At 43.4% G+C, this 14460-nt stretch overlaps 1 protein-coding gene across 1 annotated transcript in view; it reads right to left on the bottom strand.

Moving 5' to 3' along the window:
* Window positions 1–13863, bottom strand: part of PDE6C (phosphodiesterase 6C) — a 420959-nt gene extending 407096 nt beyond the window's left edge. Inside the window, exon 1 of the mRNA XM_086922484.1 lies at window positions 13196–13863. Coding sequence (XP_086778610.1) covers window positions 13196–13687 — 492 coding nt within the window. The 5' untranslated portion in view covers window positions 13688–13863. The remainder of the gene's footprint in view (window positions 1–13195) is intronic.
* Window positions 13864–14460: the final 597 nt, after the last annotated feature.

Below are 14460 nucleotides of genomic sequence, written 5' to 3' on the forward strand. Positions count from 1 at the left end.
CTTCTAACCTTTGGAAAAGACAATTGCCTTTTTTATCATTTATCAGAGAATCAAGAAGGGCCTTGACTCATTACTCAGGATGGCTGAGTCCAACTAATATATTAAACAAAACAAGAGCCAACACTGGGGTGTCAAATTTAGATGACTGGTCAATTTGTGGCGACGGCTGCTTCGATTGAAACAAAAACAACCTATTTTCCTTTAACCACAGACAAATTTATTCTATTTATAAATCAAACTTTTTGTCTTTTTCTGTTTTTTGAGCACACTATTCGTCGTGCATGGAAAATACGAAATATACAAAACAATGGATTATATATACAAAGTATACAAACGGATAAATATACAGTTTCAGACACACTTGGCCATACATTCATACAACATGCATTCACAACAACAAACAATATATAGAGAAACAATACGTCCGAGCATCGGTCATTCAGTTCAGTGGAGAGAATTTCATTCTATGTTTTCGATCTGTTCTAGTTGTTATTGTCACAGTCTGTCTTGTAGAACCAAATAAATCGAACAACTGTTCCGACAAAAATTATTGACCAGATGCGGGACAAAGAAGCTGGTCGACGCGTTTCGAACCCCTTTTAATTAAATGGGGGTTCTCCTCAGGACCGGAATGGTTCTGAAACAAAATAGAAAGGGGAGTGGCTTAGGAAAACAATTCAGAATTGAAATGAATAAACGGGGATCAACTCCCTGTGTTCAACAGGGGCTCCCTACCTTAATCCACAAGTACTAAGAACTCAAACAATGGCAGGCAGGTGAGAATCCAAAGTGGAATAGTATTTCCCAATAGGCGTGATCAAAGTCGCTGTGGGGGAAGACAATACAAGAAGACTACATTTAGTGTCTACTCTTTCGCAATGGTTCATTCAGCTCTAGAACGTTACGGGGAAGCGGTCGGGTTCATGGAGACTTACCCGTTCGTGACTTGCTTCGTGCTCGCTGTTCTGTCAGCCGGTGTCTGTACGCCCGCTCCTCTGCTGCAAGAGGGAGCGATGAGAGATATTAGCAGGTTACCGAGGGGGACGCGTGTGCATTGAATGGGAGGAATGCATGAAAACATACCGATGCGGGAGCAAGGCGTGAGACCTACTCCTTCGACGGTGTCCGTGGTTCACACTGCTCGAGTCGTCGAGTGGAAGTGGTGCCTCGGTGCTTCCTGGTTTGAATATGGAGGCCTGGGGTTGCTGGGACTTGTAGTCCAAGGCCGCGAATTCGGCTGGAGAGTAAAACAAAGGCTGGAGTGGACTAGCTCATGGGCCCGGCTTGTAAATTTCAGAGATTTCGTTTAGTCCCCGTACGGCAGTGTTGAATTTCATTATGAGCATAGCTTCACGTTGGGACAATCTAGCTTCAATGTCACCACCCCTGGGGTCTTTTTCTATTTTGGACAAAACTGTTCATCGCAGGTCCATGTTCTCGTGCTTACATTTGATCCAATGATTGACCAATGGGGCATTTTCCACCCCCCTGCGGACGCGAGATTTATGTTGCGTAATCCTGTTCCTGATTTCCTGTGTAGTCTTCCCAATGTAGACTAGAGGGCAAGGGCAAACGATGGCATAGACTACGTTTTTGGATTTACAAAGGTAAAGGTGTCGTGTTTCCAGTGTATCTTGTCAAATGCAAAAACTGATTCCTCGATAGTCTCATCACAACAAGTGCATGTCCCGCACTTATGATGTCCTTTTGGTGGAGGTAATCCGAAAAGGCTGTGTAATGTGGGTGCCCTAGTAATTGGTAATGCTGCCCTAACGACATAGTTGGCCACACTTGTATCCTTTTTGTAAGCAAAAAGTGGGGATGCCGTGAAATCCTCATGCAGGTTTTTTAGTAGGTGCCAATTTGACATGATCAGCTTTTTATGTAAGTTTGCAGCTGGACCGAAGGTGGTTACACAGACCATCCTTTTAACATCAGGTTTGACTCTTTTCTCCAACAACGCCTCTCGAGGGGTCCACCATGCTCGTTTGAGGGAGTTTTTTATTAGTTTTTTAGGGTACCCTCTCTGAATGAGTCGATTTTTCAATTGTTCAGCATGGATGAAATATTCTTCTTTGCTCGAACAATTTCTGTGAATTCTCAGAAATTGCCCATAGGGCAAGTTCTGTCTTAGGCTGCGAGGATGGTTACTAGTAAAATGCAGCGCTTTGTTCTTATCGGAAGGTTTCCGGAATAGTGTCGTACTCAAACCTCCATCTGAAGGTTCCACTTTGACGTCCAAAAAGTTGATGGATTCGTTTGAAGCTGAGACAGAAAATTGGATGTCAGTTGTTCTCGAGTTTAACCAACAAACAAATTGGTCCAGGTCATCATGTCCTCCTGTCCAGACCATAAAAATGTCGTCGATGTATCGCATGTAGTGTGTTATGCTGCCGCCAAAAGGATTCGATTGGTAAATGAATTTCTCCTCAAATAACCCCATGAACATTACAGCTAGCTCCGGGGCAAAGGGGCAACCCATCGCCACCCCTTTCACTTGATAAAAAAATTCATTGTCAAACGTAAAAAAGTTCTTTTGCAATGCAAATTGTGCAAGGTCTAGGATAAACTTGGTCTGGACTCTGACTGGTCTTTCCCTTTTGTCAAGGAACACTGTTAAGGTTTCCATTGCTTGTTCTTGGGGTATCTGGGTGTATAAAGACACCACATCCAGTGTAACTAGGAGTTGCCTGTCCTGATCAAATTGGATGGTCGAAATGCGGTTTAGGAAAGCAGTGGTATCTTGGAGATGGGCCGGGATGGTCTGAATGAAGGGTTTCAAGAAATGATCGATATATTTGGCTATAGGTTCAAACAGAGATTCGCATCCTGAAATGATGGGCCGTCCTGGTGGATTTTGTTCGTCTTTGTGCAATTTGGGTAGCACGTAGAACACGGGCGTTCTAGGGTTTTTATCAATAGAATAAATTTGTCTGTGGTTAAAGGAAAATAGGTTGTTTTTGTTTCAATCGAAGCAGCCGTCGCCACAAATTGACCAGTCATCTAAATTTGACACCCCAGTGTTGGCTCTTGTTTTGTTTAATATATTTTTTATCATTTAAGCAGGCATTAAATAGAGCTGCAAAACTTCATTATTTGTTAACAGATAAAGGTATTTTCTCCCATCGCTCCCATTCTTAGACTGTGAATAATAACTACAAAACTCTTGAACCGGTGGCCTATCTAGACACTACGTTCCCTATTTATATTAAAAAACAACTAATGGCATTGCGTTTTGGCAAATTTCCAACTTTAGCCGACTTACCATCCTGGAGGCATATTGAATCAAAAGAATGCCGTCTCTGTGGTTACGAAAAGGAAGACTTCATTCATCTAATATGCCATTGCAAGAAGCTGCAACTCGAGCGTGTCACCTTTCTGAAGAAAGTCTTCCTGGACAGGAGAATACGTTCATGTAGAACCGCCATTATTGGAGGCCTGGATTCAACTGACCGCCAAATGAATTGTAGAATGATAAAGTTTTTGCAAGCTCACGAAAAACTATAGGAAGCAATCGAGTCCTTAACGAAATAATCTTAATTGGGATGAAGGTGAAAAGAAAAGAAAAAAAGAAAAAAAAATTGACATTTCAGATCCTTCAGACTTGTGGTTAAAAGACAGATGGACGTCTCTTATTAATACTGTGAAATATGTAAATAGTGATTTATGAACTGCTTTTAAACGGCTTATGCTGAGTTCACGAAATGAAAGGAAATCTTATGAAAACTTGGTTTTTAAGCGAATGTTTGTTGAATGGCGTTTTACGTAAATTGTTACGGTTTTTATTAACTATACAATAAACAAATTATTATCACTTAAGTGCGTTAGTCTAGCCCCTGATGCATGGTGCTTGGCAGAGTTGCGTAGTTGGCATAGCTTTATATACTAATGCCCTCTGACACTGTGTTCATCGGGGGAAGCCTGTCTCCTGCCATGCTATTCTTACACTGCGCACTAGGGTGCCTGTTTCTATCCCTTCACTTCCAGGTCTGTTTGTGGGGCCGGAAGTGGTGCCTAGTGTCCTTGCTGAGGACCTTGGATGCTTTCATGCATCAAAGTTATTGTGTCCTCTTCCCATAAGGCAGAAATATCATCAAAGATTGGCAACGGGAAAATTAGGAGTTTTACACAATCAATTAAATGAGATTCTCTGCACTTCCCAGTACTGGGCAAAGGAGGCGAGCCCATGACCCTTTTTATAATCTTGTGGCGCACTGCCTTGGGTCTTGCTAAAAGAATCTCCCCTCCAGTTATTCAAGACCTACACCATGTAGACCAGAAGAAACTCCATTGAAATGGAGTACAAACTCTGCCAGGAACCAACGTAGACTGTGGGAGGGAATAATATGTTGTGTGGTGACAACATTCCCCGGTTCATGGGGACTGTAATGTCCTCTAGCACTAACTTGTCGCACTATCTCAATAGTCTCTCTACCTAAGATGTTTCTATAAACTACAAACATTGATAAAGGTATGAATGTTAGGTTGAATCTGGTGTGGTTAAGTATAGGTGTAATCCATGACCATAGGTAAGCACACTTACAAGTGTAACATAGTCACCCCCTCATATGAGGCAAAGCATGTTCACGATTTGCAAATCAGCAATAGCCTGATCTTTGAATAGGCAAAATATTTACCATGGTTTGATTTTTCTTCCACTAAGGCTCACTTTCAACATCCATACATACAGATTAGTTTGGTGTCAGCTTCTGACATTCCACCAAGTAGCAACTTGACTTCCATCAAACATTTACCCAAAGCTAAGATGAAAAGGCCAGGCTTGGAAGTAAGAACTGTGAGAAATTGCAATTGGTGGTTAGGGTGTCACCTGTGCCCTGGAGACCAGACAGTCTTAACTTATAGACAAGGTTCTCTCTGAAACTATCATGCACATTGAGCAATATAATTCTCTATATTAATACCAGGAGGTAAATGGAGGCCCGGTCCATCAGATTTTTCTGGTGTAAGGAAAAAGTGAGAGAGTCATTTTAGATCCCTTATCACTTAAGTCTTGTGGAATTCCACATTATGGTGAAAAAATATATATTTATTTTCTGTGTTTGGCTATAGTTTACCTCAAACAGGTGCCCGTCCCATGGCCAGTGATTATGCAAGTCGCTACCTCGGATAAGTGAATGGACGGAAACAGGCAAACAGCTAGACAGTGATGGCATCTTTAAAATCCTCTATGGCCTAACTGATCCAACGTATATTTGGTTAGCAATTGGCCAAAACATCATCGATCTATTCAGATTTCATTAGTAAAAAGTCACTTGAGTGCATTACAAGGAGAATTCACTAGAAGCTGAATGGCAGCAGAAACACAACATTCCAGTTAATAGGACAGCATTGTCAAGTATCTCTTTGCAAAGCTAGAGGACCTTGTTAGGTATAATTCGAACTATCACCTATTCTTTCTGGGAAAAAACATTAAGAAGGGAGTTGCCTGCCTGCCTTCTTTATAAGAAGATCTAAACTACTGTAGTCTTGCATAGCTAGCAGTCACAACTCAGACCACAGCGCAGCCACCCTTCAGTAGAGAGTATGCTCTCTGAGCGGCATCAATGGAGACCCATGTCTTCTTTGCCCTCTTGGTCTCCCTGGGGTCTTTGCCACTGTTGGCCACCAAGCTCTACCCAATACCCTCACATCCCAAATGGACTAGGATGGCATTCCCCTGTGGTGGTTCACATATTACCTGAAGAATAGACCTCAGCTGGTGCACGTGAGCTCCTTGAGATCTGAAATCATCCAGTGACCTGCGGTGTTCCACAAGGCTCAATCCTCTTATCTGTAATCTTTAACCTGTAATTGGAGTCGCTTTAAACCCTTTTTGCCAACAAGAACAATCCATTCACCAGTATGCAGAGGGCAGACAACCGTACCTGAAAATATCACTGGGCCACAACATCGCTCTACTTAAGGAATGCCTGGTCACTATTCAAGCATGGATGGCTAAATCCTTGTTCAAGCTAAACCCAAACACCACATAATTTGTACTCATCGCCATTTAATGGTAAACAGCATATACTGAGGAAATGACTCACAAAGTTGACTTGTCACAAAGATGGCCAATGATTTGTCGACAGCACACTATCCATTGGTTTCCACTTTGACACCACATCACACAATCTTCCTTCACCGGAGGAAGTCTTTCCTGCGAGATACTGCATTTAACACAGCACTTCAGGATCTAAATTTACCCAGTGTAGATAAGGTAATGCCCCACTAGCCAGCATCTCAGAATTCTACCTTACACTATTGAAAAGTGTTCTACATGCTACAGACTATCTCATTAGAGGCCTTAACAAATGCTGCATAGAAGATAGTCTTTAAATCTTTAAGTTCCACGTTAACTAGAGTGAAATTAGAGGATTCTTATGGTTTCACAAATGTCTTCTACCATATGATATCACATTTTTCAAATACCCAAATGTGAATTCTGGAAACACTCTTGTGAGAAATCGAGTTGTAGGTTGGGGGGCAAAACCCTTCTTAAGCAGCAACCACAATCGTTTTCAGGGTGAACCATAAAAAGTTACTGAATTAATCTGGGCTTAACCCTTTGGTAGAATGCCACAAAAGCAGTCAGTCTCAACTGAGGGGCAATATGTAAAGTATTTATGCAGTACGCAAACAGTACAAGAAAAAGCCCACACCAATTCAGAAACATAGACTAAATTTCCATAAATTATTTGACACCAGAATCACAAAAATCCAATCAGTAAAAACAGAGATATACAATTTCAAAGATTTAAGATAACAATAGTGCTTAAAATGAGAAAGCGACACTAGTGGTTATTTGGTCGTGTGAAAGTCTAAAGTTCAGGTTGACCACAATGGAGCATGGGCCGGATAAAGGAGGCAGGTTAGTCCAGCTGAAAAAGTTACCTTCTAAGATCCAATATGAAATTTTTTTTGTTCACAGTGGAGGGGGCCGCGAGGAGTAGGAAGAGCATTGTGAATGTTAACTGTTGTAGCAGGAATATCTTATCAGTTGTCACGGATGCCAGTTGCTCTAGAATGAAGATCTTGTTGGGTGACGTAGACGGTCAGTGATGAGCTTCAAGTTTGTGGTCACCGCTGGCTACCGATGCTGTAGTGTGACATGCAGATCTCGCATTGCCAATCGTCGTTGGCAGTCACTTTAGCAACTTGGTTTTACCAGAGCTTTGTGTTGGTGGTTGGCGCAGGTGGCAAACTCTTAGCGCAAATGAGTTTTTTGTGGTAGTAAAGAGCCCAACACTGCAAGATTTCTTCTTTTCTTCAATGAAGAGCCTCACTGATGCCACACCAAGGGTTCAGGACCTGTGGGGCACCTCTTGGGGATCAGAAACTTCCTCCAGCAGAGGTTTGCAATGCTCAGGCAGATCCAGTTGCTGGTCCAGTACAGCAGGTCAGCTGGGCAGCTGCAGGGAGGCCTCCAGAGCTTGTTGTCTCCCTATAGCTCAGAACGGGAGTTCAGTCAGCTGATCCTTGGAGTCACTTCAGCCTGGGATGAAGGATGCAGGTCCAGTCTTCCTTCACAGACAGCCGGGCAGGCTTCAAGCAGCAGTGCAGTGCTTCTCCGGTATCCGCAGGTCCAGGAGTATACTGAAGAGTGGGTCTTAGGTCTTTTTATACCTGGTTCCCACTTTGAAGTGGAAAAAACGTCCAGTCTTCCACCTACAAAAGTGTCTGGGATTTCCTGCCTTCCTGTCCTCAGTTTGTCTGCAGGCACAATAGACTAGCGTGAAGTTCTTTGTGTCTGAGCTGATGGAGTGTTTCTGAAGGGAAAATGTGACAGGTGACCATTCCACCCCCTCATCAAACAGGATGGCCCATCTCGTCAATGCCAAAAAACATCTATTGCATGGCTGTCTGGGAGCACAACACAAAGGCCAACTACCAACTACACTTCGTCATGTGACCCAGGAACAGGCTGCAGGCACCTAATGGTTAGAGCAAGAAAATGGCAACTTTCTAAAAGTGTAATTTTCAGTGTTGTGACTTAAAATCAGACTTTACAATTAAAGAGTGTTTTTTTTTAACTCCTCATACACCAAATATGGTATTCCTACCTGCTGACAACAAAATGATAGCACGTACTAAATGTAATGAGGTAACCCAATTATATCCTATGGGGAGGTAGGCCTTCCAATAGTGAAAAACGAATTTGAGAGTTTTTCACTACCAGGGCACGTAAAATGTAGAAGTACAGGTCTAATATTTTTCATGCAACGCTCCCTGCTCTATGGGCTATTACGGGCCTACCCTGTGGGTGCTTTATATGTATTAAAAAATTATGGTTTAGCCCTGGCACAAGGTTTATTTTTCCAGGTCGAAATGACAGTTTAAAACTGAACACACAGGCTGCAATGGCAGGCCTGAGGCATGTTTAAAAAGGCTACTTTAACACTGGTAAGCTGTGGTAAAGTGCACAAAGTCCTAAAGCCAACTACAACGAGTTCAGAAAGCAAGAAGGGTGACGGCAGAATGTTTGGGGTGACCCCGCCGAGAGGTCTAGGTCCAACAACTCTTCTATACATTAGTAAAGGAGGAGCATTTTACCTAAAATAACTCCTCCAATTCTAGCACATGGTGCTGTCCACATATTACGCTACTTGCTTGTCTGTGTTTCTCCTTCAACTGTGTCTTCTAGCTTATGCTGAGCTCAGATAGACCCTTAAATATGTATATTCTTGAATAATCCTATTGGATTATCATAGTGTGTCCAAATGAATCCCTTACAACCTACCTCTACTTGCACCTAGGTAATAGAGCCTAGCATCTTGATCAGTGTGAAGAGAACGGTTAGGATACCCCAGTTCCCGAGTATGCTCTAGAGCAGTTCCTTGTCCAATACAGAGATGCTTTAGTTGCCTTAATACATCTCTCTCCGAACCTCCTGAAGTTGGACATTTTTTCCGCTGCTGGAGACCTAATAGCTTCAGTGGCCGCAGTGTATTTTCTTTCACCGAACCCAAGATTCGATTCAGAATGCATTTGGTAAATATCTTGCCTTTGGCATTTACACGCGTGGCCAGAAAATAACAGCTCTTTAAATCGCTCAAGACTCTCCTATGTACAGGTACGTTAATGCTGCGTCTTCAGCTATAGTGGATATAAGGGGACTCCAAATGTACTTGAACACATTCTCTAAGGATTTTGCCCAACCATCCATGTTTGGTGAGTAGACAAGTCTGGTCATAGAACCCTGCTTTTTGGGTTGGGTTGAAAGGTCAGTAACCTAGCCACTGAAGCACATCTTCTCCTTCAGTGGTGCATAGGTCTGAGACAAGGACTGGTAATTATACGTAATAAGGATTTTTAGATAAACGTATATACGTGTGAACTTCTCGCCGTAGTTCAATGATTACATTTAAGCATAGCTGCATAAAACACATAGCTTGAGTCAATGTAAGCTAAAAAAAGCACAATTTCACTGTCTGGAAGTTAGGACCGCGCACACTCCAGATACACATGTGTATGAACTGTTTTAAAAATGCTTACAAATCACGTGATTTTCAGTAACGAAGATGCAGTGAGCCCATTACCAAATTTTCTAGTGGTAAATCCATTTCTTTGTTCTTTTCGACCAAAATACTAGTTTGCCAATATTTTTAATTTGCTTTAAAAATATTTTTTTCTCACTAAATGTTTGGGGTGTTCTTGTGAGCCCTCCGCTGCTAGCAATGACATGTTGTTGTTTTACTGTGATCTCCTTAGATGAGATTGCATGCTGAGAACTGGGTGAATGTCAAGTTTTTATTATGTGAATGAAGTCTTTGGTAGATCCTAGTTGTTGATCTACCCTTTTTGCCGGAATTTCTTGCTTTTTCTCCATTATGCTATTTTTCCACACTCACTGGCTATATTTCCTCACAGGAACTAACTGATCGTGAAAATTGATATCCCGTTTTTTTGTACAGGGACCTTAAATTAGTGTGTTTTTTTTTATTTGAACCTTGATGAACAATGGTGATTTGTATTTCTTGCAACTACTGAAAATGGCAGTAGAGTTAAGATTTCATTGCGACAAATCATGCGTAGAAAACTTCAAGAACTTCGAGTAGTATCCATCGCTTATTGAGAATTATAGTGGCTAATTTTTTTGTTTCTAAATTCATCAGTATTAGGCCTTCATTACAAGTTTGTCAGAATAAGGTGGGGAAGTTACCACACTTGGTAAATACTATTACCTCAGGGTGAGGTATTTGTCACATGTGTTAAATACCTCCCATTCTGAGTTATCAACAAGAAAATGAAGCATAACATGCAAATTCAAGTTTTAGCACACAGACTTTTACCTATTTTGCCGTTTTTCTGGGATTTTTCACTAGAAACGTTTTTGCTGGTTTGACCTGCCAGCATTTTTCAGGGGAAAACTGTGAGGATGTGATAATTATCAGACAACTTGCAATTCTGGTGGTCCCTGTGCAAAGTCTTTGCAGAGGGATCAACATTTAGCCTTTAACTCATAATGAAGGCTTAATTAATGGTCAATTTTGTGATGAGACTGATCACGTCACATACCAAAATGAATATTTGCATGATGTTGCAAAACATCCTGCCTCTTTGTACTAAAGAAAAAAATTAAATACTAATTTCTAGGAAAGGTATTGGGGGTGCAAGCATTGATCCAGTGGGCCACTGCATACTCCCCAAGGCTGCCTGCCACAGTTTCCAGAGGTGAAGCTGTCTGAAAGGGACTGTTCCCCACACTGAATCCGTTAACGCCCCAAGTCGGTTGACAGTAGCTGACCATTGCAGGGGTCCTGGCCAGAGCAGGACTGGGAACCGAAACCGGCCCTGGCAAAGATCTCAGCCTGCCCTGGGAAGGGGGGGGCAGGAGGCAGGGGCGGCCTTAGGCATGTGCAAGCTGTGCACCTGCACAGGGCCACCAAACCCCAGGGGCCTCCACGCCAATATATATCCTTAATATAATAATCCTCTGAGGATGGATACATATTTGCGTGGCGGCCCCTGGCAGGGATTTGGTGGCTCTGTTCCACTTCCAAACACCCTAACTCCCCCCTCTTCACTGGCCTCCACGCTCCGCCCCACCCAGACCCCCTCTTCCAGGGCCCCCTACCTGCTCTGCCTGCCCAGGGCCGCCATGAGCCTAGAGCCGCCCCTGCAGGAGGAGTGCTAGTGGAAAGCATTGTGCCGCTTTTGTTGCTGGGGGCTGATATTGCACCTACCCTGCAAAACCGGCCCCGGTAACAACCATGGGTCTAAAACCGGCTCCCACCCTAGCAGTCCATTGGGGGAAGAAGGAAGCCTTTTCATTCCAGCTGCCCTTTGGGATACAGAAGTAAAAGTTGGTCAGTACATTGTGACATAGCTTTTTCCCATCACTAATCCTGTGACTTTGAGAATCACAAAAAAAAATAAAAACGCAAAAAAATCTTTTCAATATTAGATCAGTAGGATATTGGTTCCACAACTATTTAACCCACCAGGATTTTTCGCTTTTGATTACCCGATGTTTGGACTTTAACTGTGAGGGGAGCTAACTTTCTGAGTCAAACTCGCAGTAAGCTCACAGCAATTGGACTGAGCTTGCTAACTGCCAGGGTCCACCTTTTAAGATAATGTCGCTGCTGTGCACCTAAGGTAGAAGATCCTGGGCTGACCCTCCCAGACATCTGCAAAGAAAATAATTAGATTACTTTCAGTTCTGCCACTGGACCAATTTATGATTGACGCCAAGAGAACACAGCTTGTCCCTGTGAGCGCCGCAGCCAGCCGGCTGGCGCAGCAGGGCACACCAGAGCACATAAAGGCGGATGAAAGGCCCAGCCACATCTCCCTTCATCCTCCTAAGCTTTTCTCTCGTAATCAGCCTTATGAATTTAGAGGATTATCCCGGGCTCTGCTTTTGGAGGCGAGAGAAGGTAAACCAGACACGCGCCGTCGCAGAGAGAGCAACTACACTGCAGACAGACCTGAACAACGCAGGTTGTGTTTTAGGTTTATACAGGGCGAACTCGACCCGAAGGTATCAGAGCGCTTTACACGAGCACGCGTTTCCTTACAGAGAGACACATCCAGTTTACCAGACACAGGGAAATTAAGTGGTTTGGCCAGAATCGCAGGATGTTGAGCGCCCCTGCCAAGACTCGAACCCGGTTTCCCTAGCTTCAAGGTCAGCCGCTCCAGCCGTTAGGCCACATCCTCTCCCTTCACTGTGCTACGCTCATTTCAATGACCCTTTTCGCTCAATACACCTACATGTATTTTCTGCATTTATTTACACGTGATGCGATGATTGTCTCTCGGCGCTTGACTAGAAAGGTGAACATTACTGGGTAGACGGCTGGACCCTTCTGGGATTTAAAATACGCTGGTCTGGACAAATACATTATTTCAGTTCACGAGATGTGCTTTCAGAGCAGATTTCTATCTAACATGCAGGAGAGTTCACAGCGCTTTGAAACAATTTAACATTGCTGCATTTTTGTTTATATTTGAAATCCTTTATGCATCCTGCTTTTAGCAACACAGTTTTGCATGGCATCAGTCATTAGTACATCAACGATAACGTCGATCATACAAAACACACAAAAACTTCCTTTGGAAGCAGTATATAAGATCTAAAAATGTTTTGCTCTACTAAACAAAGAAACGTTGACACTTGGATATGTAATCGAATTAAAACTGTGAACTGATTATTTTAGGATTAAGAGACGAGGAATATGACTTATTTTTCAAAAGTGCTTCAGACAAATGTTTGGCTGATTCTATGTGCTTTAAAAACATGTGTTACTTTTATCCAATGTATTTGTACTCCATGTACCTACCTTGGAAAGATGGAAGACTAAGTCAAGTAAATATGTTAAAGGTCACGTTATGTGGCTGCTACTATCCACAGGATTCTTGCACATAATGCATAGATTCCTTGTTTACCATTGCACGATTAGGGCTGAGCATCTGCGTGTGGCACTGGTATGAGCATAGCTCAGCAATCAATAAAAGAGGACATTTTCTCCACAAAACCCCATTGCCCCTCAAAGGGTCTCCTCATCCCAGTCCTGTTCCCTGACTATTGTAAGAATTGGGACGAGGAGGACCTTCGTCTTGGTAATGAAAATTACCGGTAAGTAACGACACAATACCAATGCACCTTGAAGAATTAAGTCCCGCGTGTTGTGTGCGTATCAATCTCAGACAAGTGTGTTCTGATGGTGCTGCATTGACCCTGAAAACCTACCTGTCTCACATCGGGGACATTATAGGTCTTCTTGGTGTGAGCCGTCCATCCCACTATTCCAATGTCTAGAGGGAAGATGATCTCACCATCGGGGAGCACCAGGTTGTCCTCAAGCTTGGAGTTGTGGCTGATATTGAAGAGCCTGGTGGCCACCTCAGGTATGCCGTTGCGGGACCTTAGAATGAACATGCTGCAGCGGTCTGCCTGCAGCAGCTGGGTGAGCCGCTGAAGGACCCGGTGGATGGTCTTCAACATCTCCAGCTCTTCTCCACTGCCAGCGTCATACATGCTGCGCACCAGCTCAAACATCACCTCCGCTTCCTCCACCCGGGACAGCTCTTGCAGGGAATGGCCCTCTTTCAGCTTCACCTGGTTGTCTTTAAAGATCGCCCCAATGGTTTCGATGCGTAATTTTCTGTCAAAGTACTCCTTGGAAAATTGTGGGTTGCTTTCCAGGTATTTCTCGACATCGTCTTTTTTAATTTCCCCCATTTTGTAGTTTATGTCCTAGAACTGCATGACCTGGAAAAAGTTAAAGAGGAATCAGAGGGTTCCACCTAGGTTCTAAAAAGGAATCCTTAAGTTGTACATGGTGAGCTGCATCTTCCCCATATGTGCTCCATGTAGCCTTGCTCATCCGCTCTCCAGCCCTCTCCAAGCTCCCGACTCCGACAGAAGGCGCAGGACTGGATTAGCGTCTTCTTAGTGCGGGATCCTGGAGGCTGCCAATTAGGGAGATGTCAAGACGTTAAACCCCCTGAGCGTTCTTAGCTCACAAATCCCACACAAGTTTTAGCCTAACACGTCTATTTTGAGACCCTGGCTGGATGAACTGAACACAGCGAGGAGAGAGTTTGTCTGTCGTACTCTCTACTCACCAAAAATATTGATGGTCATTTCCCTTGTGTCTACCGTCCATGATAGACCACTCCACCGAGTGCAGCGTAGAACTGCTTGGAGCACTGCAGGTGTTCCTTGGAAGTTGGTTAATCATGCCAGCTGGCAGCCAGGTTCTAATGCTCTCTGGCTGTGGAGGTGCCTTGCTGATTGGTAGGTGGTTCGTGTGATTACGTTTAATCTCGCGAGGTTCTTGCGTGAAGTCGAAGACCACTGAGGTCACATGTTGTGCTTAATGCGACACACAGTACGTGTTCAAGAGGCAAAGGGGAGGCACACAGGAAGGACGGACGCAGTTTTTCCTAATAACCATCTTTTTAATGTTTCCATAATTTAATTTAATTATACCCCACACACCTAATTTACAC

This window comes from Lissotriton vulgaris, chromosome 5 (genome assembly GCF_964263255.1).
Source record: "Lissotriton vulgaris chromosome 5, aLisVul1.2, whole genome shotgun sequence".
NCBI classification, from domain to species: Eukaryota; Metazoa; Chordata; class Amphibia; order Caudata; family Salamandridae; genus Lissotriton; species Lissotriton vulgaris.